The 27,581-nt window shown below is 51.6% G+C and overlaps 1 protein-coding gene across 1 annotated transcript; it reads left to right on the top strand.

Annotated features, from left to right (window-relative positions):
- The first annotated feature begins 147 nt into the window (after window positions 1-147).
- On the top strand, window positions 148-26,934 carry NUP160 (nucleoporin 160). Its single transcript, XM_065838895.2, has 35 exons — window positions 148-383; window positions 950-1,160; window positions 2,846-3,068; window positions 3,275-3,353; window positions 4,142-4,256; window positions 4,966-5,124; window positions 6,062-6,139; window positions 6,347-6,444; window positions 7,243-7,327; window positions 7,775-7,843; window positions 8,585-8,668; window positions 9,490-9,660; window positions 9,793-9,892; window positions 11,221-11,386; window positions 11,996-12,111; window positions 12,216-12,376; window positions 13,605-13,738; window positions 14,079-14,149; window positions 15,554-15,713; window positions 16,352-16,421; window positions 19,298-19,396; window positions 19,699-19,818; window positions 20,669-20,764; window positions 20,873-20,967; window positions 21,649-21,745; window positions 21,834-21,939; window positions 22,030-22,190; window positions 22,687-22,747; window positions 23,439-23,549; window positions 24,490-24,613; window positions 25,395-25,496; window positions 25,623-25,764; window positions 25,961-26,086; window positions 26,334-26,438; window positions 26,535-26,934. The coding sequence occupies exons 1-35, from the start codon at window positions 181-183 to the stop codon at window positions 26,619-26,621; spliced, it is 4,185 nt and encodes a 1,394-aa protein (XP_065694967.1). The 5' UTR covers window positions 148-180; the 3' UTR covers window positions 26,622-26,934.
- The last annotated feature ends 647 nt before the right edge of the window (window positions 26,935-27,581 follow it).

Below are 27,581 nucleotides of genomic sequence, written 5' to 3'. Positions count from 1 at the left end.
AACCCCCCTTCCTAAATCCCCTTCCCCAAACCTTCTCCCCAACTCCCCCCAGCGTTGCTCCCCACTTCACCCGCCCGCCCACCAGGGGGCGCCGCAACGCCCCGCCCCTCCCCGTCACCCCCCGCGCCGCCCTTCCCGTGATGCCCCGCGCGGGCGAGGCGGGAAGGCGGCCCCGGCAAGATGGCGGCGGGGCTGGCGGAGCGGAGCGGCCTGGAGCTGAGCGTGGCCGCCCGGGGCCCGGCCCGCCGGCCTCGGGACCTGCTCTTTAACCCGCCGGGAACGCTTCCGCTCCCCGTCGGGCGCTACGGGGACAGCGCGGGTGGGTTTTGCTACCAGGAAAGCGCTCAGCTCGCTGCCGCCACCAGGAACCGCTTCGTGAGGTGGTGAGTGTGGGACAGGCCCCGGGGATCCCCCCTGCTCGGACCTGCCTCTTGAGAAGCTGCTAAATTAATGTACACTGTGATTAACTTACAAGACACGTCATTATTAACAACTGACATGAGATAAATGCTTTCTGACCACCTGCAAAACCAGGGGATATTTTTCAAGTTTTAGATCCTTCTGCCTGACAAGAGGGAGACACAGCATTCAGTAACACGTTGTTTAGAAGCAAAGTGCTTAGTCTATATTTAACTAATAGTTAATAGATGTATTGCGAGTAAGAAACTAAATTATAACCAACAGCACCAATTATTTCTTAGTATACACATATGTCAAAATTTTAAAAATTCTAATACGTGTGTAATAACTACGTGAATATAAGCAACGCAAGAGTATCCAGTCTTAGCGGCACTGATGGAGGGTGATCCCCAGTGTTCGCTAGCACTGATAAAATAAAGAACACTGCTTAACAGTAGAATTGACTCTGCTGTTATGTTTATTTCTTTGTTTTACTCTTCCCCATTGCCTGTGCCCACCATCCTCATGCTCCCCCGGTCTCTCCCCTCAGGACCACGTCGGGTGACACGGTGGAGCTGGTGGAGGAATCGCTGGATGTGAACCTGCTGAACAACGCCGTGCGGCTCCGCATCCAGGGCTGCCCGCTGCTGCCAGGCGGCGTGCACCTCTGCGAAGTGCAGAGCCACCTGGTCGTCCTGCTGGTCACCGCGCAGACGGTGCATCGGCTGCTCCTGCCGCATCCCGCCCGCCTGTACCGCAGCGTGAGTACTGGGCTGGCCATGTGGCACGGCCAGAATTCACTCTGGCAGCTGCCTGCCTCGCTTCTGCCCATCAGGAGCCCCCAGTGAAGCCGCCGAGTGTGTTGTGAAATAGTAAAACCTTTGCCGTGCTTCTCAACATGAGCACAAAGTGCTGTCTCCCACCCATACCGCTTTTGGCTATGACAGGGTTAATTTTGGCCATTACAGAGTTAATTATGACCATTACAGAGCTACTTTTTGTTGGGATGGGGTTAGTTTTTGTCGTGGTAGCTTCTGTGGTGCTGTGTTTTGGATTTGTGACCAAAACAATGGTGATAACAGGCTAATAGTTGAGCATTTGCTGAGCAGTGTTTGTGCAACCTCAAGGCTTCTTCTGTTTCTCACTCTGAATAGATTTGGGGGTGAGCAGCAGTTTGGGAGATGAGCTGCTGAATACAAAGCTCGGCTTTTCCTTAGCCCTTTCTGTTTGGGCTGGACTGTTTTTCCCTGCTTAGCAAACTGCAGACTGGTTTTGGCTGGGATGGCGTTGGTTTTCTTCGCAGCAGCTCATTGTGTGGTGGATTTGTGACCAAAACAGGTTTGACCAATTTGTGACTGATCCATTTTGTAGCTCTGTGGGTTTGTACCTCGGGCTGGAACCCTCCGGTATTTCCAGAGGCGCAGAGCTGGACCCTGTCAGCCCCTCCAGAGTTCTGTAGAAAACTCTGCACTTTGCCATCTTGCTTTCCAAACTTTTCTAGTTAAATTTCTTTATAGATCTTATAAACTGTTAAACCCCGAGTTCTCTGATTCTTGGCCAGATGCAGTTCATCAGTGCGGGGTGGTTCTCTCTGTGGAAGTGAAGAGTGCTGGGAAAAGTGATCGGATGGGAAAAGCGAGCTGGAAATCTCCCCATTTGTTTGGCACTGGGGGGAGGCGGAGGCCACGCACATCGGACTGGCAGCGTTTGCCCCAGAGCTGGGGGTGGTTCAGATTTGTGAATTGGGCTCCCATTTTGATAAAAGTTGGTGACATAACCCAAAATGAGGTGGGATGTGGCAGTCCTGGGGCCCAGCCCTGTGACAGAGGGGACAAAGTACCTTTGGGAGGTGGGGACTGAGGGCAGCAGGGAGAGGCCTGGCTGTGTTTGTAACTCATCCACTATATACGCAGCAAGGTATAGAATCTATTTCACGTGAAAGATGGATCTTATGCCCAATTTACATCACATTTACCTACTTACTGTCCTTTCTTTTTCCACTTGTGTCTGCTTCTGGTGTGTCTTGCCAGGTCCTTTCTTCTCTTGGAGAGCTGATCTCTTGCTTTTAGGGTTCTGGGCGGCTTTACAAGGGCTGATGCTGTGTTGTGGCAGAGCTGCTCTGCACAGGGGCCTTGTTACCAGCATTTTGCCGTGAGCTGAAGCAGCTGCTGGACCGCAAGACTCTTTGGGACTGTTACAGTGTATGAGGGCGAGAACGAGCAAGCGTTCTGCTAGGACATCCCAGGTTTTTAAATCCCTTTCCTGTCTGCTCTTAAAGAGCAGTGGTTGTGCATTAACAAGGGAAACAGGAGGGGTAGGAATGAGAGTTCTCACTGGAAAAATCGTTTTTATCGAGTAGCAGCATTGCAGTTGCCATTCAACAGGTGTCTGGTTGTCTTCTTCTGTGCGCTCAGGATTTGTACTCTCTGCCGTTTCTCTCCTCCAGGAGCTGATCACAGAGAGCCAAATCCAGTCCGTGTTTACAGATATTGGCAAAATCAACTTCCGAGATCCCTCCAATTACTGTGTGATTCCCAGCGTGCCAGGCCTGGCATCCAATTCGGTGGCATCAGCGGCGTGGCTCAGCAGCGAGGGGGACGCTCTCTTCGCTCTGCCCTCGGCTTTGGGAGGGATCTTCGTCCTCAAGCTGCCTCCTCACGACGCGCCTGGTAAGGAGCAGGAATAAACTGTGAAATGCCCCTCTCCTCGCTTTGATCTTCGCTTCGGTTTGATTTTTGGCACGTGTCGTGCAAATTTAATCTGCACGCATGCAAAAGCTTTTTTACATCGTGTCTGCAAGCCCCTTGCTGGTGGCAGTAATTATTTTGTTCATGAGCACTCAGGATATTTCTTAATATCGCTTTTATTTTACAAGGGACGGTTTCAGTTGTGGAATTGAAACAGAGCTCAGTGATGCAGCGTTTCCTTACTGGCTGGATGCCAACTGCCATCAGGTTAGTGTCTGGTGACCAATAAGGAACTAATTTTGTCTTTTTTTTAAATTCCCTCACTTATGAGTTTCTAGTTAAAATCAAAGACGGACAAATCAGTGTCTATAAATACTCTGCCAAAAATGTTAAGTGGGTCACAGGCCCTATCACAGTGCGGAAGTTGGGACGCAAACGCTGGATTAGTTCATCTTAACGGCGTCCCGCTGATTCTGCGTGTCTGTGTCTCCAAACATGTTCTGTCTGGTAATTGGCCTCCAAGGATTTGCCCAGGATATGGCTTGTGGCCAGCGCAGATTAAGGATTACAACAGTTGCATGTTCTTGCCCTTGTTCTGAAATGTCCGGCTTGTTCCTGACCAGCAGAGGTGACATGGGGGTGACAGGGACACTCTGTCTGCAGATGGGGCTTAGCGTTGGACTGTAATTGTTACCAAATTCTAGGCCCTGTTACTTGGAAATGGGATCGAGTCCCCTCAGGCCCTGAATGATTTCAATGTGATGATTTTTGGGGGTGATCAAACCCGTTTCCCTCTGGATCCTTAACATGTGTTCTTCTGGGGCTGGGGAAGCGGGGGATGCGCTTCAGCAGGTGAAGAACTGGGTGTTACTGGTGCGAAGGGCTCCTCTGCGCCTGGGATGCTGATCGGCACCGTCCTGCAGCGCTGCTCTCTCCTCCCCATCTCCTGTCACTGATTTATTTGTTTTTAATTTGTGATAGAAACCCTGTGCCTTGGATCTATGCATGAGCTTTGATTTTCTTTCAAGCTGTTGAAATAAACCCTGTGTTTTCAGAGGTGACTGTGGCCCGTCCGACCTACCTGTCAGCCTCTCCGTCCACTGCCTTGATCACGACGCCTTTCTCTTTGCTCTCTGCCAGGACCATAAGCTGCGGATGTGGTCCTATAAGGTGAGCGAGGCCTGGATTTGGGGGAGCAGCATCTCCTGTCACCGCTAGGGTGACAGTCTGAGGCTTAAGAAACGACGACTGGGCGGTTGGCGTAGATTTGAGCTGTTTAATTGTCACTGAGTCATCTTCTGCACGCTGGGATTTAGGGCAATTTGTGAGAACTGTCGTCGCGTGTGTTTGCAACCACATATTTGGGAAGTGGGTGGGTTTTCTTTCCAGCGAAGCCTTGTGTGCAGAGCAAGAGGCAGCGTGAGGTTTATTTACAAACGCGCTGAGCGCTCCAAGGGCCCAGGAAGCACAGCAAATGGATTTTCTGCTGCTTTATCCTTAATAAGGGTGTCTTTGTAATGTGGCTCCTTGTCAACAAGAAGTTAATAAAAGCCTCTGCTTGCCACATACCGCTTGCTCCAGATACCAGTGCCAAAGCTAATGGAGCAGCACAACTGCTTTCACGGCTCATCTGCACTGGAATGTGTGTGGTTGGGAGGGAGGGGAAGGTTTATCGTACATGCCTGGGCTCCGAGAGCCCATGTGCTGGGTGGGAGAGGGCACAGGTGGGACGGGGAAAGTGAAACAGCAGCTCAGACGTGTGTACAGACGCTTTACTTGCATATTTTAGGGGAAGATCTGAGACCAGAAGGGGAAGGACGAATGTGAAGGGCAGTTTCTCAGTCCTGACTCCTTTCCTGATAATTTTTATTTCGCGTAGGATCAAATGTGCCTGATGGTCGCGGATCTGCTGGAGTTCGTGCCGGTCAGCAGGGACCTGCGGCTGGCGGCCGGGACAGGGCACCGCCTGCGACTGGCCTTCTCGCAGTCCCTGGGGCTGTACCTCGGCGTGTACCTGCACGCGCCCAAGCGAGGGCAGGTATGGAGTGGTGGGGCTTCCATCTTGCTTGGAACACATGGAAAATATATAATTTCTCCTCCGATTTGGGTCTATAAGGCAAGAAATAGGGAAAAGTTTCACGGCTGACCCTCTGGAGAGAGTAGTGCTTTCTGAATAAACAAACATTTTTAGTCTCAAAGCGCTGCAAGATGCACGTGCTCGTGCCTTGGGAGTGAGCTCCCTGTGTGACTAAGCTGAGCTCAGTCCTTAGTTCACTCGTTCACCTCCTGTCCTGGCAGGATCCTGAAAGCACGGATGTACTGTGGGAAAAGGAAAGGTCCAAAAGGAGCTAAAAGCGTGGAAATATTGATAGTATATTTATTTCAGGCTCCTGGGAGCGTGTGGTCACATCGCTGCGTTGCCAAACGTTGACTTCTGTAGGACTTATGTGAATAGTAAATTTAGCAGGACAGAAAGGACAGCACAGAGCAGGCTCGTCTGCTGGACAGCTTACCCGCTCGGTTCCCAGGGGATTCGCGTACAGAGCAGAAGCACGTGTTGTGACTTCTGCTGTCCCTCTAGTGCTCTGCTGCCCTGGCAAGAACACGCAGAGCCTGGTTTGTGACAAGTGGCCTGAGGATTTGGGGCTTTTCCACCTCAATCTCCTTCCCTGCCCACATCGTGTTGTCACTCGCAGTGCCCAGCAGTGGCTGCAGTACTGTTTTTCTGCTGCATTCTTTCAAAAGCCCTAGAAATTCTTCAGGTTCAGACAGACATGAGTGTCCTTTCCAGAAAGGTTGAAGTCAGTGATGTCCGTATGTGGTGCAGCGGGGCAGGTTTTGGCAGGGTGCTTCCTCCTGCCCTCATCCTTTACAAATCCAGTGACTGTAGCCTCAGGGACAGAGAGGGACCAAGAGCCGAGCTGGTTTTCGGTGTCACCGTCCTTTAGCAAATGACTTACGGGCTGTTTTTGTAGTTCTGTGTCTTCCAGCTCGTGAGCACCGAGAGCAACCGCTATAGCCTGGACCACATCTCCTCCCTCTTCTCCTCGCAGGTGAGCGCTGGCACCTGGCGCACCGGGACAAGGCAGGGGTTGCCTCCTGGGAGATCAGAGGCCTGGACTTGTGGGGGTTTAACTGAAGAAATAATTCTTCCCAAAACATGGTTAAATGATATCAGGAGACGTTTTGCTGTTGTTAACTACACACTCTGCTGTACTTGAATTGCTGATAAGAAGGTAAATATGTGCTCTCTCTCCCAGGAGACGCTTGTTGACTTTGCCTTAACCTCGGCTGAGATCTGGGCGCTGTGGCACAACGAGGAGAACCAAACGGTTGTGAAATACATCAACTTCGAGCAGTGAGTTTCTGCGCTGAGTCGCTGGTTCCCTCACAGGAGTAACAGCAGGGACAGCTCCACATCCTGCTCATTAAAAGCACCGATTGAGCTGCTCAACCTTTTTGCTGCCCGAAGTGTGTGGAGATGCAGCAGTTCCTAGTGCGGTGTTCATGTCACATGCACAGCTCTGGCTTCTTGCAGTGCAGAGTACACGGATTTTTAATTTTTTTCTTGGTTCTGCTTTATAATAAAGCTACAGCTCAGCTGCAGGAATGTGAAAAATGTAAGAAGCCGGGCGGCAGGCTTGCTGGGAGTGGAGTCCGCTGCGAGCTTGTCAGAGGGAGGGCTGGATTCACCGGCAGCTCCTTCAACACATGGCTGGCTGGTCTCCTCCAAGAAAGATGTTTTGAGGAGACCAGGGATGTGAAATCACCAGCTCTGTCTTTATAAAGCTGAGAGGGCAAGTTCAGTGCCTAACCACACCAGCGAGTTCATTCTGGGTAAAAAATGCTGTGAGCGTGCAGGTTTAGGCAGAAGAACCTACTGATCTGTCTGAGAGTTGCTTGGTGAGCACTTGTGAGGGGGAGAATGATGATGAAAATTAAGGATTCCAGCCTGTTCTGTTAAATTGCGGCTGGGGATGCCACTGTGAAGCTTTTCTGTCACTTGTCACTAGTCGAAACTCCTGTCGCCAGATCCAAGGAGCTGCGGTTACTGTAAAGGCTGCGACCACTGGTGGAAGTCACAGATTTGGCTCCTGGTCACGCTGTGTTGGAGCGTTGCGATGCAAGGCTGATTTTGGCTTTATTTTTCTTGCAGAAACGTCGCGGGCCAGTGGAACCAGGTCTTTGTGCAACCGCTGCCTGAGGAGGAAGTGACGGTTCGACATGATCAGGACCCAAGGGTGAGCCAGCTGTGAAACAGCAATGAGAAGTAATGGAGCTTCTCTGTGCAGGGGAAGAATATTAAGACAGTTGAAGTATAGAAATTATATTGATACAATCTTAGAATTAGTCCAAATTAAAGGGGACAAGCCTTGGCCTCTGTTACCACAGTGCTAAGTGAAACCAGAAGTTCAGGGATGAGGAGAATTTAAAGTCAATCAAGGGAGACCCTTGAGACAAGATGAGAAGAACGAAGATCTGGAGTGTGCAGGGAGCTGTGTTGGTCACAGGAACTGCAAAGGGGTTGGAAGGGGAAAGTTTGGAGCAGCGTGTGAGTGTGAACTGAAGCTGGAAAGAAATACAGTGCCGGGGCATGAGTTTGAGAATGGGAGGAAGGACCAGAAGCAGCATCTTAAATGCTCTTTTGACACACGTTTCCTTAACTTGCAATTGTTTTCTCTTTGCAGGAAACATACCTGGAGTATCTCTTCATGCCTGGCCGCTTCACAAACGCTGCTATCCAGAAAGCTTTACAGGTCAGCAAGAGGGCGTTTGGTGCATTCTCTGCTCAGCTTCTCCTTCCTGTCCCCTTAGATGTGAGGCAACAGGATCCCTCAGAGCTCTTGGCAGGCATCAGTGGGTGTTTGGTCATTTGTAGACGTGTCAGTAGGTGCTGAAGCGAGTTAGCGGCTGTTGTGCCGTGCTCCAGCCAGCGTGTGCTGACGGCAGGAGGTAGAATGTGGTTTCTAGAAGGCGTTTTCCCTTCGGACGGCAGGTTGTTGAGCTGACTTCTTGTTGTCTGCTGCTTTAGCCAGGTGAACAGAGACTCTCAGCTCACTGTAGTGCACTTTCTCAGAATATATCCCCTCAGTTCTGGCTCCTCTAGGACTTTTAAGGGCAGAGCAAGGCAATACGTGGTGCCTTTTTGAGGAAAAATGGAAAAAAATGAAGCTTCTACTGCTCTGACTTTGATTATTGGTGCTGTGACCTTATGGCAGCATATAGTAAGGTACAGGAGAGCTGCTTTGAAGGTCTGTGCAGCATTTCTTTCCTCACATCCCAATTCTGTGCCTGCCAGGAGGCTTCCTCCATTTCCACAGGAGGAACGAAGCTGGGGGTACCTCCGTGTACCCCACTTTTAGCCACCAGCCGTGATTTTTAACACTTGTCCCACAAAGCGCTGGATGATGCAGTCGCGTTTACGTCACTCAGTGCTGCTCAAACCTTGGGGAGGCGGCTCTCAGTTTAAAGTAAGAGTTTGCTGTGCTGCTTTTCAGATCTTTTCTCAAGGATCCGAGAGACACGTGGATCTGACGTGGGATGAGTTAAAAAAAGAGGTCACCTTGGCTGTGGAAAGTGAGGTGAGATAATTTAATTTCTCCCCCCCATCTTTTGTTCTTACATTCGTTGTATATATCATGATAGTTCAGCAAAATTAAGTGAGATACAAAGCAAACCCAGGCCTTGTTTTGTCCTTTATCTCTCCAAAGGAGTTATGTGATATTTTTAAAAGTACAAATCTTCATCCCTCCTGTCTGTTTTTTCCATTCCCTCTTCTTTTTTTGAGTCTTTTCTTCTTTCTTGGTGTTCTGTCTCTGCTCCCTGGGTGCCACCACCCTGCACAGCTATTGCTCACAATTCTGGACACTGCAGGATAATCCGCTAAGGGAACCCATCTGAAAGATCAACAGACTCTCCTTTTGGGTCTGAATTTCCCCCATTTGATCCTATTTCTCCGGATTTTGCTCTGATATGCCAATTTTGTAAGCCAGCGGCCCTTCCACCTGCAGCTCATCCTTGGGGCTACTTAGATTATTGATAGAAAGTTCCCCAAAAAGGGCAGGTTTGTATCTTCTGTATCAGTCTTTGCGCGTTATGTTTTATGGAGGTCTGCAGTGCTGCTCTGGGTCTTTATATTGGTGATTCTTTATCTATAGTTGTGTAGAAACGGTTCCTGTGAACTTTGTTTCCCTTGCTGTGCAATTCACTGCTGTAGGGGAAAAAACCTGACATTTTGATGGTAATACGGTGGGGAAGAGAACCATAACAGGCGTTTATAAACCTTAACAACGTAAAGGTGTGACACAGGCTGCGAGAGACAATACAACAGTGTGAACTTGACAATTTTTCTCTCTGCTTCACCGCCCGTATTCATCTAAAAGTCTCGTTTTGGTCCTGCCAGTTCCAGGGCAGCGTGACCGAATACGAGTGCTCGCCGGAGGAGTTTTGGCAGCTGCAGGTGGAGTTTTGGTCCAAGTTCTACGCCTGCTGCCTTCAGTACCAAGAAGCTCTCTCGCGGCCCTTGGCCTTGCACCTGAACCCCTACACCAACATGGTGTGTCTGCTGAAGAAGGTGAGAGGCTGAGCGACGGTGCTGCTGTGGCAAATCAAAGCGCTGCTCTGCAGGGAGGAGTTGTTCTGCCTGTGATGTGGATTTGGGGAGCTCAAAAAAGGCTTTCTTTCCTCTTTTTTCCCCCCTTTCCAGGGCATGCTGTCTTTCCTCGTGCCCTGCTCCTTGGTGGACCATCTCTATCTTCTCTCTAACGAGCACCTTCTGACGGAGGACGACGCTGCCATCTTTGATGGTAAGTGAGGAGATGCAGAGCTTTTTCCTTGTTGGAGGCTTAAATGCTGTGTGTCGGGGAAGCCCTAGACAGCAGGATGCAGGAATATCCATAGAGGCATCTCGGAGCGTTCCTGACTCCTATATGGAGATAGTTTTCCTATTTTGGTGTTTGTAAGGAGTTCTATTTTGTGAAACCTGCCATTGTGCTCACACCGGGGATTAGAAAATAGTCTCAAGGCCACACATCTGCCGTAACTCATTTCAGAGAACTTAAAAGGGAAGAATCTTGCGTTTCAGGCTGCCTGTCATTCAGTGACAGGGACCCGCGCTGCTGGATCCTTTGATTTTGTGGCCTTACAGTCCCCACCGAGAGCTGTAAATCCTGTTCTGCCTCAGTGCAAGTGGTTCTGTTTCAGAAAATTCCTCAGTCTCTGTGTCTTCCTGCTGGAGTAAACTCCTTTCAGAGATTAGACAAAAAGGAAGCTCCTCCGAGCACCCTGGGCTCAACTGCTCGGATCTGCAAACATAGTGTGATGTTTTTGTATAAATGTTCTAATTTTCACTGTGCCGGTTCTTGTCTCGGGGAAGTAAACGCTAGCGTGCGCAAAACTCGTTAATATTGTCACCACAGTGCCCTCTATGCTTTGCTGGCCGTGGAGTGACGTTTCACTAGAAAAAGGCAACGGAAAATGTTACTTAAGCTCCACTTTCATGCTCGAGTGATTTTTAGGTTTTTGTAAAGAAGAATCGTCATCCGTTTGGTTGAGCTATTTCTGGATCGGAGGGAAGCGGGAGGCCTGGGCTGGGTTTGGAAGCCGGGCACTTCCTGCCCTGTCTGTCTCAAGCTTCTCATAAAATGGGACTCAATTTAAAAAGTGCAGACAAAAGGGGTTGCGTTGCAAAGCAGTGATTTAAACCCTCCGTGCTGAATGTTCGGATCACTTCTAAGAAGGTGAAAACCCTCTCTCAGCTGCGAGCGGCATTACTGCTGCAACGGGAGCATGTTCTGCTCGGTGGAGCTAAGCAGAGCCATGTGCTCTGGGGTTTTTTTGCTCTTACGCTGCACTAATTGCTTCCTTTCAACCTGTGTGGCTGGAGAAAAATCCCTTGGAGGGAATTTCATGGTTGCATCAGTATTTTTTATAATAAAGCTCAAATCTTTCCCTCGTCAACTCCAAAGTTTTAATTCAACCTCATATTTATCAGGGAAGGGTCAATTTGATGCGTGGGACTGAAACGAATCTGGTAGTTTGCTGATAGGAGCTGAACTAACTGGTTTTTGAATGGTCCTCCCACCTTTCGCTTTGAAATCTCTTGTGAATATACAGTTAGATTCTTTCATTGCAGATTTGGAGATGTCTCGTGATGTTGTCTGTCTTGTCCAGTGCCTTCGCCTGATCGGAGAATCAATCTCCATGGAAATGGCATTCATCATGGAAATGGCTTGTTCCCGCCTCCAGCCTCCAGAAAAGGCTGCAGAGCAGATCCTGGAGGACTTGGTAGCTAATGACACGTAAGGAGATGGTTATTTGGGAGATATTTTTTTGCAGAAGCTCCCCTGCAGGGAGGGTTCCTGAGCAGGGATTGCCTGGAGCCCTCCTTGATTGGCATCAAAGTGGTTTTGGGACGTGCCTGTGCTCCCTTTGCTGCAGGAGCCTTTTTGGGTCTCCTCAGAGATGGGGAGCTGCATACTAGTGACATTGGCAGCGTCATCTCTCCAGACCTCCCCTTGCTGTTGCTTGGGACCCTCCTGAAAAGACATTTTTGGGGATTCAGAGTAGGAGAGGAACAGGTTCCTGTTAGGTGATCATTGCAGTGTGGAAAGCAAGTGCCCGCAGATGTTGGGCAGAGGTCAGAGCCTTGGTCAACGCTCCTGAAATCGTTCCCGCGTGGAATGCCAGCTATCCCAGTGTTATTTCCTGGTAGCCTGGGGCAGTGGAATAAATAGACTTGCCCCTGCAGGCTGTGTAATAAAACTCCAGCCAGAGGAGGATTCCCTTTGAGAATGTCCCTGCTGATCAGATCCCACTGCCGGGGAGGAGCAGGGAGGGAGGGAAGGGAGCCCCCTTGAGTTTAAGCCTCATGTTGCTGATGATTATTTCATCTTTTTTTTACTTGGCAGGGAAAATGTGATGGAAGATATCCACAGCAAACTGCAGGAGATCAGGAACCCCATCCATGCCATCGGAGTGCTCATCCGAGAAATGGACTACGAGACGGACACTGACATGGAAAGAGGTGAGAGCCCTGCGGCCAGGCGTTTGGGCTGGGAAAGCAGTGGCACCACAAGTGTTCTCTTTGATCGAGTTCCCCCCCTTATCTCGGTGATTTTTATCTTTCAGCTCATCACCTAAACATGCGGCTGAACCTCACGCAGCTGTACGGCAGCGGAACCGCTGTCAGTGTGGTTTGCTGGGGGGTCTGTAAGATCGCCACCATCCGCTTCCTGATCTGTCGGGACCTGCTGATCCTCCAGCAGCTGCTGCTGCGGCTCGGGGATCCTGTGAGTACGGCCCTCGGAGCTACCGACGCGCTCTTTGAACTCCCAGATCTGGGGTTCTGCTGCTGCCAGAGTCTGAGCTCTGTCTCTTTCCACAAAAGGCTGGCGGCTGTTTGAACTACCGGAGGCTCGGGCGAGCCACGTTCTCTCCTCCAGCCGCTCTTGTCAGCCTGAGCAAAGCAGCTGCACGCTGCGCTCACACCCCGACTCCGTTTCCAGACCGAGCAGCCAGGAAGCAGGAAACAAAACTCTTTTTGCTGGAGGAGAGTATAATTTCCAACCTCCCCTCCAAAACAGCGCTGCCCAAGCACGCACTGCTCTCCCATCTTCCCCGTCCCTCCCATGCCCAGCATGCACACGATTGCAGCTTTGTTCTCTGGCAACACAGCACCTTCGCGTCACAGCAGCCGTGTTTACCCAGAGGCTGCGGTTCCAGCCTCTGCAAACAGCCGCCGTGACGGCAGCTGTGTTTGTATTTGTGGGCCGGGTCCGTCCTGGTGGCCGTACGGCCAAACAAGAGACGGTGCTGATGGTTTGGGTGGACACGGGTGCAGAACAAGTCCCCAGACAAGAGGAGTGTTGTTTATATCAATATTATTTACTTGGAAATCTTTCTGCAGAAGTTTTTTGGTTGAAAATAAATCCCCTTCTTCCTGGATAAGTTGCTCTGATGGCATTTAAAGCGGGTTTCAAGGTGCCCTCTGGAGCCAGGCTCTCCCAAGGCATGTGGCCTGCTGCTTGCTTGACGAGGAACTGTTGCTTGGCCACCTTGACGCTCTTGTGTCCTTCACAAGCGTGGGTTGTTTTTCCTCTGGTGTCACTGAGCCATGCTGCCATGGCCATGGCACACAGCGTGCGATACCTGGGCAGCAGGGAGGTGATCTCTGCAGCAAAGCTGTGATTTCCCTCTCGGTGACGTTGTTGCAGGAGTGCAAAGTAGCTTTTTGCTGGTATCCCAGCATCAGCAGGCGCTGGGGGTTGTAGGCTAGAGAACACTTGGTGTGCACACAGCTTTGTTAAACTTTCCCCCTTGGTTCTGAGGTGACACTGTCATGTCTGCCATGGTTATTCTGGTGCGTGCTTGTCCCCTGGGTGGGCTGAGTCACCTGCAGGGCCACTGGCCACCTTGGCCACCAAGGTGAGCCTGATACAGACCTCCCTGATCACCCTTGTCCTGGTGTTGTGCTGTGCTTGGCCTCTCACTTTGCCAACGCCTGTGCTTTGCTTGCAGATGGTTTTGGGAGGGGGACAAGTGTTCCAGTCCCAGCAGGACCTGCTGCACCGCACCTCTCCCCTGCTGCTGTCCTACTACCTCATCAGGTGGGCAAGCCAGTGCCTGGCATCGGACGTCCCCGTCGACACGCTGTAAGTCTCTATTGTGTCCATTCCGTCCTTAATTACTTGTAGTTTCCTGCAAATCCACCTGAAATGCCCTTCCTGGTATGCAAAGCTGGTGGTTGCTGTGGGAGTATCGCTCTTGGAGTCAGGTTGTGCTGGGGAGGTTTTGTTTTTTGTTTTGTTTTGGTTTTTTCCTTCCATGTTCTGAGCTGACTGAGCCTTGTGCTAACTCTGCCATGTGAGATCTCGCTGTTCTGCACGCTATTGCCTTTTTTTCAGCAGTGGGAGTCATTTGAGTTGAACAGTGAGCACAATTAAAGCAGGAGGCGCTTTGTTGTCTCTTCACTGACGGCTTTTTCTTCTCCAGGGAATCTAATCTGCAGCATCTGTCCGTGTTGGAGTTAGCAGACACCACTGCTCTGACACCCCATAAACTCGGTAAGGTGTCCACAACTCGTCAGCTCTCCCTTTCTGTTCTTTATCCCAGGGAAGGAAAACGCTTCATGCAGTGAGTGTTGTCGAATGACCCCACTTTACGTGGAAATGTTTGTCGAAAAACAACAACAACAAAGTATCTTGTAGTGTTGGACTCAGGACGAGAGACCTGGATCTTAGTCTTGGCCTGAGGAGAATGGGAAGACCTCGTTCAGCCAAACATTGTTAATTCTGGCCCAAATTAATTCAGCCAAGCTCAGCTCTTGCTTGTGCATGTTACAGTGGCTGTGGTGGCTCCATTGGTCCTTTTTCCCACAGCGACCAGGAGCAGCAGCTTGAGAAAGTGAGAGAATGTAGAAATGTTTCCCCAAAACGTGCTTTTGCAATTCAGACATGAGTGTTGCTCACTGCCAGTAGCTCGAGGGGGGAATTGCAGCTGATAATTCACTCACATGTTAAAAGTCTTGCTGCAAAGACATGTGCTTTGGGTTGCTGTCTTGCGGGAGAACATAAGGCAACTTAAGGAGGATGTGCACCTTGAAGTGGTTCCAGAGGAGGTGGTGAGCAGGGTAGGGAAGCAAACGCACAGGTAAGGACCTGCTGCAACGAGTCTGCACTTCAGGCTGAAACACTGCGGAGGGAGCTGAGAAAAATCAGTGATGACCAGACAGCAGCAGCATGTGTGACGGGCTGAGAGCTGGGCAGGAATTTCCTCTGCTCGCTGCCCAGCCTGGGGCATTGTGCTCTTTGTAAGCTGCGATCTTCAGAGTCCGAACTCTCCCCAAGTGAGAGTCTGGGTTCAGGAGGCATTTGCCTCGCTGTAAATGTCAGTGTGTGAAAGCAAAATTGAAAACATCCTTTGTGTCTGCTGGTGTCGTGGGTTATTTCTTGGCCCGCTCATGAGGAAAGTCCTGTTTGGCTGCTGCGCTTCAGGAAAAAATATGTGAAACGTCAGGAAGATGGAAAGGAGGCGGCAGCTTGGGGAGAGGCGTTGAGAACAGTCAGCTCATGGGAGGCTGGGCTGCTCAGGGGGCTGGAATGAGCAGGGAGGCATTTGAACAGAGCCAAATCAGCACTCCCTCCGCCCTGCCCTGCAAACTCTCTGTGAGCGACGAGCAGCACAAGTGGCGAGAGAGCACAGCCTGTTTTTTTTTCTTTTCATGTTTTAATTGAGCTGCAGTTAATAAACACTGCAGTCTGTGGCTCTTTGATCTCCTGCTGCTCCCTCTGCCTTAAATAGACAGCGAGAGAAATCCAAAACCAACAAGTTCGAGTATTGAACGTGCTTATTGTTTTGTTCTGACTCAATCTGCCGCATTCGGGCTGATGAGCACCGCACGGTGTAGAAAGCCCAGGGCGGCTGCTCCAAGGTCTCTCCTCACCCTTTCTTTAACTTGTATTTTTTAGTATCCGGCCCTCAAACGATCGTGGAGCTGTTCTTTCAGGAAGTGGCCAGAAAACACATCATATCTCGACTGTTCTTGCAGTCCAACACTTCTTTGGCCGAAACGAGTTTGAACTGGCCCCATCTCATCACCGCGATCATGACCGACTTTCTGCCGCTCCTGTATCCTTGGCTGCAAACTCGGTGCTCGCTCTCGCCGGGCTGTGACCAGGGGGAGTTTTCGTGCGGTGTAGAAGTGCTGGAGTCCCTGTATAAATTGTGTGAGATTGCACAGAGGCTGCGTATCACGTCCCAGTTCTGAGACTGGGAGTGCTGGTGGGTCTGCGAGAGGAGGGCTGGGGCCAGCAGAGGGGTTAACTTGGCTTTTTCCACCACATGCAGTTCTAAAATCGATGTTTTCCATGCCCAAATTTCAAAGGCAGGTCCCCTGGACTAGTGACTGTTGTTAGTGTTAATGGGATTTGTGGGTATTTTAAGATTTCGCAGAATCCATCCCCTTTAGGTGCACAATAAAGGATTGGAGTTTTTGACTTTAAGCCCCTGAGCTCCAGGAACTCGCCTTGGCGAGGTGCGATGCCAGGAGATTTGGAAGGGTAACGAGATTTGGGCAGTTGTGGATTAGATGTACTAATGGTTTTGTTCTAATATGGATAAATCTTATTACAGAATAACGACTTGTGTAAAGAGCAGCTTAATCTTCTCTCCTTCCCCTCCCACAAACTGAGTGCAAGAGCCTTGCTGAGTTTCAGACTAGTTCTCCAGGCTGGATTGTCCTCTGTTCCTCCTTAACCTCGGCTCAGATGGCCCAGTAATCCCAGTTTCCTCTTCCCAGAGTGCCTGATGGGGAGCTGCCAGTACACCCAGCTGCAGGTGAGTGCTTCGCGCCGGCTCCATGACCGGACCTGCAAGGGGAAGAGCGGGAGCGAGTGAAATAATCTCCTTCCACACCTGGGATTGTTCCAGTGGCAGCTCTGCACTTTGGGCCATGCAGAGGTGTGAGCTTCGTGCACAACCACCTGGGCTCTGCTGAGAAAAACCCGCACAAAACATTATCTTTCTAGTTGGAATTTGTTCTGCTTTCCCCTTGGTCACTGCTTTTTGAGCTCAGACCTGAGCCCATTGTCCAGAGTGCTCTGTTCCCATGTCTGCATTTCAGAGATGATGGGAAGTTTGTTGTGCAGTAGAAATGGGCTAAAACTAAGGATTCTTTTGGAGAATTGTTAGAAATCTCTTTTAAAACCGTTGCAGTGCCAGCGCAGTAAGCAAATTGTAAGGTAGCAAATATTTTCCGTCTCCCTCATGCGTCCCTCTCGTCCCCTGTGGTATCCGCCTCAACCTCTGCCAAGAGAAGGGCTTTTTGCTCGATGTTTTGTCCTTAGAAAATGCTGCAGAGAGTGCTGGGGAGTGATGGAAGATGGTTCTGATGTATTTCCTCTTTCATCTGTTTTCAAGAAAATCCAGGCATAAGTGCTGAGGATTATTATAGACCCTTTTTGTAGAGGAGCTCAGTCTCCCAGGGCTTATCTGACAGCGTGATACTGTGGGTAAGAAATATCTTTGCGGATCTTGTTTAAATATCACAGCAAAGCTGTGACCTTATCCCTGTGTTAGCTGCTGCCGTGCCCACAACCTCTCCTGTGGCACCGTTGCAAACAGATTGCCCGCAGGACTGGGGATCAGAAGGTTTTCTTCAACCCAGCAGCAGAAATCCTGCTTCAAGAGGGCTCTCATCTACTTCTTAAATGTCTTTACTAATTAAAACAGCTGTAAGAAACATCCATCATCTTTGCTGTGCTCCCAACACCTGGTAGCAGGGCAAGAGAACTAATGTTTTTGGGTCTCTCCACATACTGCTGTTTCAGATCACTGTTTCTCAACCGGCTCTTCCCATGCTCTTCAGGGGTTTGGTAGTTGCAGCTGCTTGTGTTCCAGTTTTGAACCGCACGATACTTTGTCCGCAGCGCCATGTGACACACGTCATTCCCCATCTGACAGCGTCCTCGGGGCACGCAGGGCTAGGCAGGCTGGCACTGCTGACGTGGGTTGTAGCAGAACCTTTTATTCTCGCAGCCCCTCACACCTGGGGGCTGAACTGCTTTTCCTTTGCGCTCGCCTTGCCGCTGAGAAGAATGTCAAATCCGCGGAGCTTTTGAGCCAGGAAATGCCGGGACGGTTTGGGCAGCATGGTTCTGCCTCCTGGCATGTGTGCGCTCTCGTGGCGCAGGCACGCTTTGAATTTCCTCGCATTGCTTTCGCCTCGCTTGTGTCCTGCCTCCAGGAGATGCGAGAGACTTTTATCTCTGCAGGAGCAGGCTCTTCCTCCTCCCTGCTGCCTTCTGTTACGCGTACTGATCCCAGTCGGTCACGTAAACTTGGATTAAGTGACTTGACCTCAGGGAGCTAACGCCAGATTTGCAGTGAGTGTCAGCGCAGTGACCCAAATAGAGGTGGAGATCCGAGAAGGACCCTGCGAGGAACAGGCGGGCGCTGAGAAGGTCTAGTGACCAAAGCACTGGCCAGACAAGGGCCAGACCTCTCCTTGTCACTTACTCTGCACGACAAGCTGTTGAGCAAGCCTGGGCTGGGATTTCTCTGTTGTATCTGGTTAATCCGAGCAGTGTTCCAGGCTTTTAGTGGACCTGTGACTGGGGCAGATGAGGTTTTTGTGGTGGTTTGTGCAGAGATACAGATTGGCTGATGAAACCTTGGTTTTACCACCCAGTCCTGGCTTCTCCTCCTCCTTTCCCACTGAGTCCCGGAGCCCTCCCAAGGGGACATCTCTGCTCCTCCGAGTGTGACAAGCACAAGGGATGCCAGCTTTTGAGTTTCCATCCTGCCTCCTGGCTGTTTTTTGACAGGCGATGACACTTTGCAGCCCTTACATCACCCTGACAGAGCGGGCACAGGGCCAGCTGGGCTTGTATCGCCCTGGAGTTTTGGCCAGTGTCCGGGTTGTGGCTTTATTTATGGTGTGTCCTTGGTGCCCTCACCGCTCCACCCCATTCCCATCAGTTTGATGCTGCGATCCATGGTCTTCCTTGGCTGCTGTCCCTCTCCTGCGCAGATCCTGTCCTCCTGACGCCTGCTTTGCCTTCACACAAACGCGCTTCCGTCGGTGCTCTGTGCACACCATGATCACGTTTCCTTTGCGGTTCCCTGTAGCAGGTTTGGGGTGGTTGTAGAGAGAATTGTGTCTGGTTTTTGGGGGTGTGGATGCTGTCTCTGAGGCGCTTTCTACAGGCACTGGAGCTATGAGAGGACAGGAGCAAATGGCCTCAAGTTGCACCAGGGGAGGTTGAGGTTGGATCTGGGGAACAATTTCTTCCCCAAAGGGCTGTGGGGCATTGGAACAGGCTGCCCAGGGCAGTGCTGGAGTCACCATCCCTGGGGGGTTGGACAGACGGACATGAGGTTCTCAGGACATGGGGCAGTGCCAGGGGTGGGGGAACAGTTGGACTCCATGATCTCGAGGGGCTTTTCCAACCCAAATGATTCTGTGATTCTGTTCAAAGCAGGTTGTTTCTGGGGAGCACATGGGGGATGTCTCCCCATCTGAGGAGACTTCAGGGCTGAGGAAACCAGCCCTTGAGCTGGAAGAGCAGGATTTTTGTGAGCACAGCAGCTCAAGAGGCTATGAAAACAGCACTTTGGTGCTGGAGACATAACCCTCCCTCCAATACTGGGTGGCCACAGATCAGGAGCGAGTGCTGAACTGAATCACAACTCCCGTTCCTCCTCTCCTGCAGGAATACATTCGGCTGCTTCAGCCATGGTGCCATGTGAACATGGGCTCCTGCTGCTTCATGAAGGGCAGGTGCTACCTTGTCATGGGCGAAGGGCACAAGGTAAGGCCCTTGTCTCCTGCCGCTGCCTCCCTCTGGGGTTTGGGACCTTCTCCCTGGACAGGGAGGAGGTGCAGAGGGAGGACCAGCCTTGTTTCTGCTCTGCAACCTTCCATCTGGAGCTCTGCCTCATTGGGACAAAGAATGGGATGGGAGGGGGACGGTGGGATTTGCTCTGGGGGAAGTTCTCGTTAGCTTGGGACCAGTGGGTCCCGTCAGCTGAAGCTGGAAGGGACAGCACTGCCCTGTCACTGGCACAGCAGGCTGGGGGGGCTCACACAAGCTGCTCTCTGCTCTGTTTTTAGGCTTTGGACTGTTTCTGCCAAGCTGCATCAGAGGTGGGAAAGGAAGAGTTCTTGGACAGGCTGATCCAGCCCGAGGAGGGGGAGATGGTCTCCACTCCGCGCCTGCAGTACTACAGCAAGGTACGGCTGTGCCGGCCCGGCGTGCGTGGCGCTGGGTGAGGAAATCCACACCGAGCCCTTCCACACAGGCACCACCTGCCAGAATAATTCCTGCCCAGTCCCCGGCTGTCAGGGAAGTGACTTGAGACTCAAAACAGACTTTTTTGGGAGGTGAAGCCTCAGTGTAGTTTGTCTATTTTCCTTTGAGGGGGACAGTGATGAGGTGACTATGGTGTTAAGCTCGGTACTTTCCCCCGATTACCTTCCTAAGAGCAGAAGACTTTGTTATCCAGCAGACAAAGGCAGGTGAGATCCAGCTGCTGGAGGCAGACGCCAGGCGTGTCTAGGCTTGATGTGAGGCACTGCTTAAGGGGAAGGTTATTAAGCTTTGAGGCAAATTAAAATTAATGTCTTTAAATTGAGATAGGATCTTTCCTTTTACTTAAAACCGTAGTTCAGACAGGCTGCAAGCTTGGATATAGGCTCATCGTCAGGGATTCCCTGATTTTAAAATCCAGGAGAGAGATTGTTGGGTGCCATTGGAGAGGGAACTTCTCTCCCAAATAGAGCTGTGTGCTCGGGGAGAATCATTTACCTCTCTGTCACAGGGGTTTACTGTAACAAGACTAAAATGTTTCCAAAAACTCAAATGTGCAGAGATCAATCCTCCAGAAAAGCCGTAGCCTGGACCTGTTACGCTGGCGTTTAGTTCAGGCCTCTGCGACTTATCGAAATCTTTCCTTTTTTAGTCTAATTGCTTAGAAACATTGGCAAAATGGTTTGGCTGCTGGTATGGTTAGTAGAGGCAGGAGTAGCTCTTAAAAACCAAACAAAAAACCCCTCCCCAATGCTGGAGAGTTGTCCTCTGCAGGTTCTGCGCTTGTTGGACATGGTGGGTTTACCGGAGCTGGTCATCCAGCTGGCCACGCTGGCTGTCATGGAATCGGCCGACGACTGGAGAAGCCAGGTACAAACCACTTTTGCATCAAGATGGTTCTTCAGGGAACTTCCATGGGACTTGCTTTTGACTTGGAGAGCTCACAACATGCTGCTTTGTGCTCTTTGGTGTTTTCAGGCTACTTTGAGAACTTGCATCTTCAAACATCACTTGGATTTAGGACACAACAGTGAAGCATATGTAGCCTTAACGCAAAACCCAGATCCAGGCAGGTAGGTGACAGTTCTATGCCTTTGTGCTCACTTGTCTCAGAAGTCTGTGTACTGATTTTTCCATCAAACTGAAAGGAAGGTGACACTTCAGGACAGGACATGGCTGCTGTGTTAGGAGGTTCTGGTTTAGGTCATGTAAAGGTGTGTTTAAAAAGTCATAGTTCCTTTTTTGTAACAACATTTGGAATCGACACTGCCTCAAAAGAGAAACTGAGGGGAAAAAATGAAGCTGATTCAGGGAAGAGCCAAAAGGATTCACACGTGGCATTGTATTCGGAAAAGCTTTAGGAGGCCAGTCAGTTTGGTTTAATAGAGTTCAGTTTCAGTTTGAGCACCTGCTGGGAAGTGAACTGGGTAGAGGAAGCTTCACCCTGGCAGGGCAGCGCGTAATGAGCTGGAGTGGCTGGTCTGGACATTCAGAGAAGTAGGAATGTGTTTTGATGCTGAAGGAAATCTTACCAGGCAAACTGCCCTCCTGAGGGACCCTTGCGGGAGGCGGATCTGTTTCCAGCACAGGAAAAGTCCGAAGGAACCTCTTGGTTCCAAGCTGGAAAAATACCATGGAGCTCATCACAAAGCAACACCTTTATGGTTTAATACCCGCACCCTGGAGCTGGGTTTGCTCCCACTGCTCCAGAGCGGTTGCGTGTTTCTCTGGAGCTGTTGCGCTTCTCTCCGCAGGCAGCTGGACTGTCTACGCCAGCTAGTGGTGGTTCTCTGTGAGCGCTCCCAGCTCCAGGACCTGGTGGAATTCCCTTACGTGAATCTCCATAACGAGGTAATCACTCTGTGCTGGCAGGAAAGAGGAGCACAACCACTCTCTTTAGAGGGATTATCGACCCATTTGAGCCTCTGGTGTTCCACAGGTTGTGGGGATCATTGAATCTCACGCTCGAGCGGTGGACCTGATGACCCACAATTACTATGAGCTGCTCTATGCTTTCCACATCTACCGTCACAACTACCGCAAGGGTAATTCTGGGAGTGGGCCACCGCTTGCCCTACCCCTGCAGCATCCTGGGTTTCGGCTGATTTATCTATTTATTCCCCTTCTCTCCTCAGCTGGAACGGTGATGTTTGAATATGGCATGCGCCTGGGCAGGGAGGTGCGGACGCTCCGAGGGCTCCAAAAACAGGGAAACTGTTTCCTGGCTGCTATTAACTGCTTACGGTTGATCCGCCCCGAGTACGCCTGGATAGTGCAGCCGGCTGCTGGAGCTGTGGTAGGAACCGCTGAGCTCGCTGGGAAGCCTCTGACCTCTTCTGATGTGATGAACAGAGCTCTTTGCCTTCTTAATCTGCTGCCCTCGTCTTCTCAGCCAGCTTGTGCGGCAGAGACATCAGTCCTATTTGTCACCTTTATGTCCTTACCACTTCTTTGCAGCAGGGTGGAAGCAACTTTTGGGAAGGAGGCTGGTGTATATTTGTGGGAATAGATCGCCTTTTGTTGAAAACAGAGCAAATCTTTTTTTGGGGAATCTGAACAGTGGAATTAAAAGGAGAATTGCTGGGACATGGTTTGGGTTTCAAATCTGTTGACGGGAGGTGGTGACCGTACCCAGATCAGCTAATGTATCTGGTAGCCAGAGATAAATGTAACCTGACCTGCCAACGGATTGTGTGGCTTTGCTGATTCAAATCAAGGCTTGAAACGGAAAGCAATTGGTCCTTTGGAAACCAGGTGGGGATAAACCTTCTCTTTCTGCTTTTTCCTGCAAGTACGAACGCCCTGGAGCGTCACCGAAGAGAAGCCACGATGGGGAATACACGGCTGCTCCAGGTACGTGCCTGGTGCTTCCTCTGCCTCTGTGATCCCGCAGCCTTTCCCCGACCTCCGAGCTCTGCTGCTCACTGGGAGGTGGCCCAGGGCACCCCTCACCTCTGATTCATAACTTGGGGGACTGTAAACTAATTAACTCTCCCAGTGTGAGCGTTTCCCAGTTACAACCTGCTGCCGTGTAACAGCTGTTCCGCAGGGAGCTCCTGTGCACACTCCTCTGCAGTTTGATGCCTTGTCAGTGCTTTTGTTTTCAGTGGAAACAACTTGTAATTTAAAAAAAAAAAACACATTTTGTTGCTTGTGCTCTTGGAAACGCTGCTGGTGTAGCAAGTCTCTACTGCTCAGGTCACCGAAGCAGAGGATGGTGGGGTCAGGTTAGACATGTAACTCTCAGCATTACAGTAGAAAAAGATATTTTTACAGCGATTATTTCTGAATGAGCTCTTTTGTAGCGTATGCCAGGCAGTCAGAGCAGCAGCTGTTACCGAACATTAGATAAAAATCTCAAATAGAGATGGAAGGGGAGGCACAGTTCAAGGTAGGAAGGAAGGAGCAGCAAAACCTGACCTCTCCTTCGGTGTTTTCTGCAGTACGACTCCTTTTTGGGGAGCAGAGAGGTATAAACATTGTGCAAAATGCCCAACGTGCCCTTTTTAAAACACTGAGCGCCGTTCTTATCTGTCTGTTACAGCAACTCGCCAAATCGAGATCCTGGAGCTGGAGGATTTGGAGCGGGAGTGTTTGTTGGCGCGGATCCGGCTGACTCTGGTGCAGCACGACCTGTCCACAGCGGCTGTGGCAGGTAGGAGGGACGTGGCGCAGGCACCTCTCGCTTTCCCCCGGGGTTTGCGCTCATTTTAACATTTCTGGTCGTAGCTCAGGTGAGGAAACAGCAGCTTTGTTCTGACCCAGAGACAAACTCAGGACAAAATTCCGCCTCCCTAGCATGAAATCTTGCTGCCGAGTTCAGAGAGAGCAGAGCAGGAGAACCAATTTTAAGTTTTCCACAGTTTTTTGGCTTTGCCAAGCTCTAGTAGTGGTCTGCAGTGTGGGGTTGGAGCTGAGTTTGTGAATTAGAACAAAAAGGCATCTTATTGTCTCGCTGGAAATGGCCCCCAGATGAAGCAGAGCACTTATTTAAATTATCGTCCTGGACAGCGTTAGTTTATCAAAGTTGTTCCTTGTCGGAGAGCAGAAGGCTGCAACTCGCCCACCCCAACCCTTTATATGCCACTCTCTGATGCGAATCATGCAACATCCACACACTTTTTTCCCTTAGAGTATCAGGAGGAGATGACTCCCCAGTGAAGGGATCACAGGAAAACGTGGTTTGAGGGCAAACTGGAGACGCAGGGGGCTGAGCTGCCGCAGTTTCATCCCTCCTCTTGCCTGCACTGGCAGAGCTGAGCTGACACCTGGTCACTGCTGTGCCTGTGACAAGGCTGTCCCCTCCCCATTCACCTTAACAGCAGCAGCGGGCCTTACATTGCTGCCCCTGCCCCTTTCCAGCCGGTGCTGGGTCAGTGATGGCTCCCTGGGTCGCTGCTGCTTTGTGCAGGGATGGCTCCAGGGCTCAGGAGATGTCCCGAGGCCAAGAAAGCCTCAAGCTGTGCGATGAGCAGCACCGCTGCAGGGTGTTTTACATCGGGCTGAACTCTGCTGCTGAATCATGCTGGTGTAGGCACCAGTAAGCACTGGGGTGTGACTGGGAGAGGCGCTTACCCGATCCTCCTTCCCCACAGGCAACTCCACGCCCGAGGAAACGGTCGCTCTCCTGGTGCGGGCCGGTCTCTTCGACACCGCCGTCACTCTGTGCCAAACCTTCAAGCTGCCCTTGACGCCCATTTTTGAGGGACTCACTTTCAAGTACGTAGCGAACTTCTCCTCCCGCCCCAGGTGGCGCGTGGCTGCGGGGGCTTGTGCTCCATGACGCTTGGCAGGACGCAGCTCCCCGGGGTCAGAAGCCAGCGCTGTCCCGACCTGTCTGCTCACCGTGGCTGCTCACAGCCTCAGCAGCTGCTGGCTCAGGGGTTTTCAGGTGGAATTTGGTCTGCACATCTGAAAAAAATAAAAATAAGGGAGCCTTGCTGAGTGAGCAGGGGAGGGGACCGGTTTCTCCCTGGTCTCAAGGGAGAGAGATGGCATCTGACAGTCGCGGGTGATCCCAGTCTGGGCACAACCATCACCTGGGGACCTTTCTGGTGAGCTGGCTCGTGGCACGTTCCTGCTGATGCCTCATGAGCTGCTTACGGAAGATTGTTCAAGCTGTTGAGCGGCTCTCGAACAGCATTTGGCAGCGCACTCGCTCTTCTGTCTGATCTCCGTGCTGACATTTGCTCTTATACGTCATCTCCCACCCCAAGACTCCTCTCCTTTACCTCTTGGCGCTTCCAGAAGATGTGTAGTGTCTGCAGAGTTCTCCAGGAGCTCTGCTGCAACCTGTTCCTGCAGCTGCATGCACCGAGGGCATTTCAGTTGTTATTAATTCCTCTCTGACACTTTGAGCAGCTTAGAAATGACTCAGTAACCTTCTCCTGCCAAGCCATTGCTTGGAACAGTCCTGCGAGGGGTGGCCGCGGTGCGGGTGGCGCTGGGGACACGGGGTGACCGGACTCTGGAGCCACATTTCGGCTGCTCTGTCATGCAGGTGCATCAAGCTGCAGCTGGGAGGGGAGGCGGCGCAGGCAGAGGCCTGGGACTGGCTGGCAACAAACCAGCTCTCCGCACTTGTCACCACCAAGGAGTCAAGGTAGGTCCTTGCCTGTGAGGGACACGTTGTCCCAGGCAGCGGGACAGTCCCCCGAGGCACAGCGTGGCCTGGCAGACAGCCTCAGGGCTGCTGGCGAGGTTTTTGAGGGGAATTATCACCTCGCAGTGCCACAGATGAAGCCTGGCGGCTGCTCTCATCCTATTTGGAGCATTACCCGTCCCAGAACAGCCTGTACCATCGCTGCGTCATCAACAAGCTCTTGGCACACGGGATCCCGCTGCCCAACTGGCTCATTAACAGCTACAAGGTGAGAACATCGCTCGGTGCGTACTGCCCAAAAAATCACCCTGAGCTGCCACATCACCTTCGCTCCATCCCATTCCAAGCTCCAGGAACTTGTCCCAGGTGCTTTGTGCCCGTTCCTGAGGCTCAGAACTGGTTCCTCGGCGTCGCGGTGGCTCCCGGGCGCATTCCCTGGCTGACGTTTCCCTCTTTCCTTGCAGAGGGTGGATGCGGCCGAGCTGCTGCGTCTCTATCTGAATTACGACCTGCTGGAGGAGGCCGTGGAGCTGGTCCTGGAGTACGTCAACGCGGTGCTGGGCAAAGGCCACCAGTATTTTGGGATCGAGGTGAGCTCACCCGCAGCGGGGACTGCTTCTTGGGGCAGATCCCACTCGGGGTTTGGTGGGTGTACCCACTGTTTGGGTGACAGTGCTTCCGGGAGAAACGGGTGTGGAAAACCCGTCCTGGAGGAGAGAAAGAGCCTTTGGTGGGACCAGCAGGCCAAGGAGGTTTTGGGACGTGGTTGCGAACGTGGGGAAGGAGCTTTTCTGTCCCCAGCGTGCCACGACACGAGGTTTTCCTCTCCTCCTGCAGTTCCCGCTGTCTGCCACGGCCCCCATGGTGTGGCTGCCCTACACGGCCATTGACCAGCTGCTGCAGGCGCTGCAGGAGAGCAGCACCAACCATCACAACAGCGTGGTAGGTGCAGCTGACCCGGAAAAAAGGAAGAAAATTGGGAATTGGGTCCAGGACGGGGCAGGGGCGCCAATTTCTGACGCTCTCCCTCTTGCCCAGCTCTACCAGAAGCTGCACGCCAAGCTGGAGGACTACCAGGAGAAGGTCAGCGTGGCCACCCGGGATCGTCTGTACCGGCGCAACTAGTGCCACCGCATCGCCCTCGGCCACCTCTGTGCCCCACAGGACAAGGTGACGCCCCTGGAGCAGACGCCATCCCCCCCGCACTGTTTTTACTCATTTTTTTGGTTCTGGGAGGTGGGTGCACCTCCAGCGTGTCACCTCGCTGTCCCCGTCCCCTCGGGGGTGCTCGGCGGTGAGCAGAGCTCCGGCGTGTGACCATCGCCGTGGTGGCGCCCTCACTCTCATCATGTACCATACGCAGCAGGTTTTGGCGTTTCTTTTTATTTATTGTGGGATTTTTTTGGATGAACTTTAATAAAATCAACGTGTTATTACAGATGGGTGCTGCTGAGACCACAGTGGGGTTTGGGGGTAAAGGGTGAACCAAGGGGGGCTATAGGGCTTTTGTGTAGGGAACTTGTGATAAGACTGTGCTATGGGGCCCAGGGACAGCGCTATGGGGCCAGCACTGTGCCATATGGCAGCATGAAGCTGTGGCCGAGGAATTTCCTATAGGGCCATGGGGCAGAGCTATATCTTCAAGGGCCAGTATATGCCTTGTAGGCTCAAGGAGCAGCACCATCCTGTAGGATTGTGTATGCCAGAGAAGCAGGCTGCACTATAGAGTCATACTGCATTGTGCTAGAGGTCAGGATTGAGCTATAAGTCTGGGTGGGGGGGAAGCCATAGGGTAAGAAGGAACTATAGCAACATTATGCTATAGGATAGGGCTACAGCCCTGAAGGGCAACACCATGCTATAGGGTAGGATGGAGCTATAGCCCGAAGGAGCAGGGCTGTGCTATATAGGGCAGGCTGGGGCTCTAGGCTGTGGGACCAGCCCTGTGCTATAGGGCAAGACGAGGCTATAGGCTGTGGGCCCAGCCCTGTACTATAGGGTAAGACGAGGCTATAGGCTCTGAGCCCAGCCCTGTGCTATAGGGCAAGACGAGGCTATAGCCTGTGGGACCAGCCCTGTGCTATA

The sequence above is a fragment of the Patagioenas fasciata genome, chromosome 5 (assembly GCF_037038585.1).
Source record: "Patagioenas fasciata isolate bPatFas1 chromosome 5, bPatFas1.hap1, whole genome shotgun sequence".
NCBI lineage: Eukaryota > Metazoa > Chordata > Aves > Columbiformes > Columbidae > Patagioenas > Patagioenas fasciata.
The sequence above is the reverse complement of the archived record's forward strand: the minus strand, read 5'-3'. Positions and strand labels throughout refer to the sequence as shown.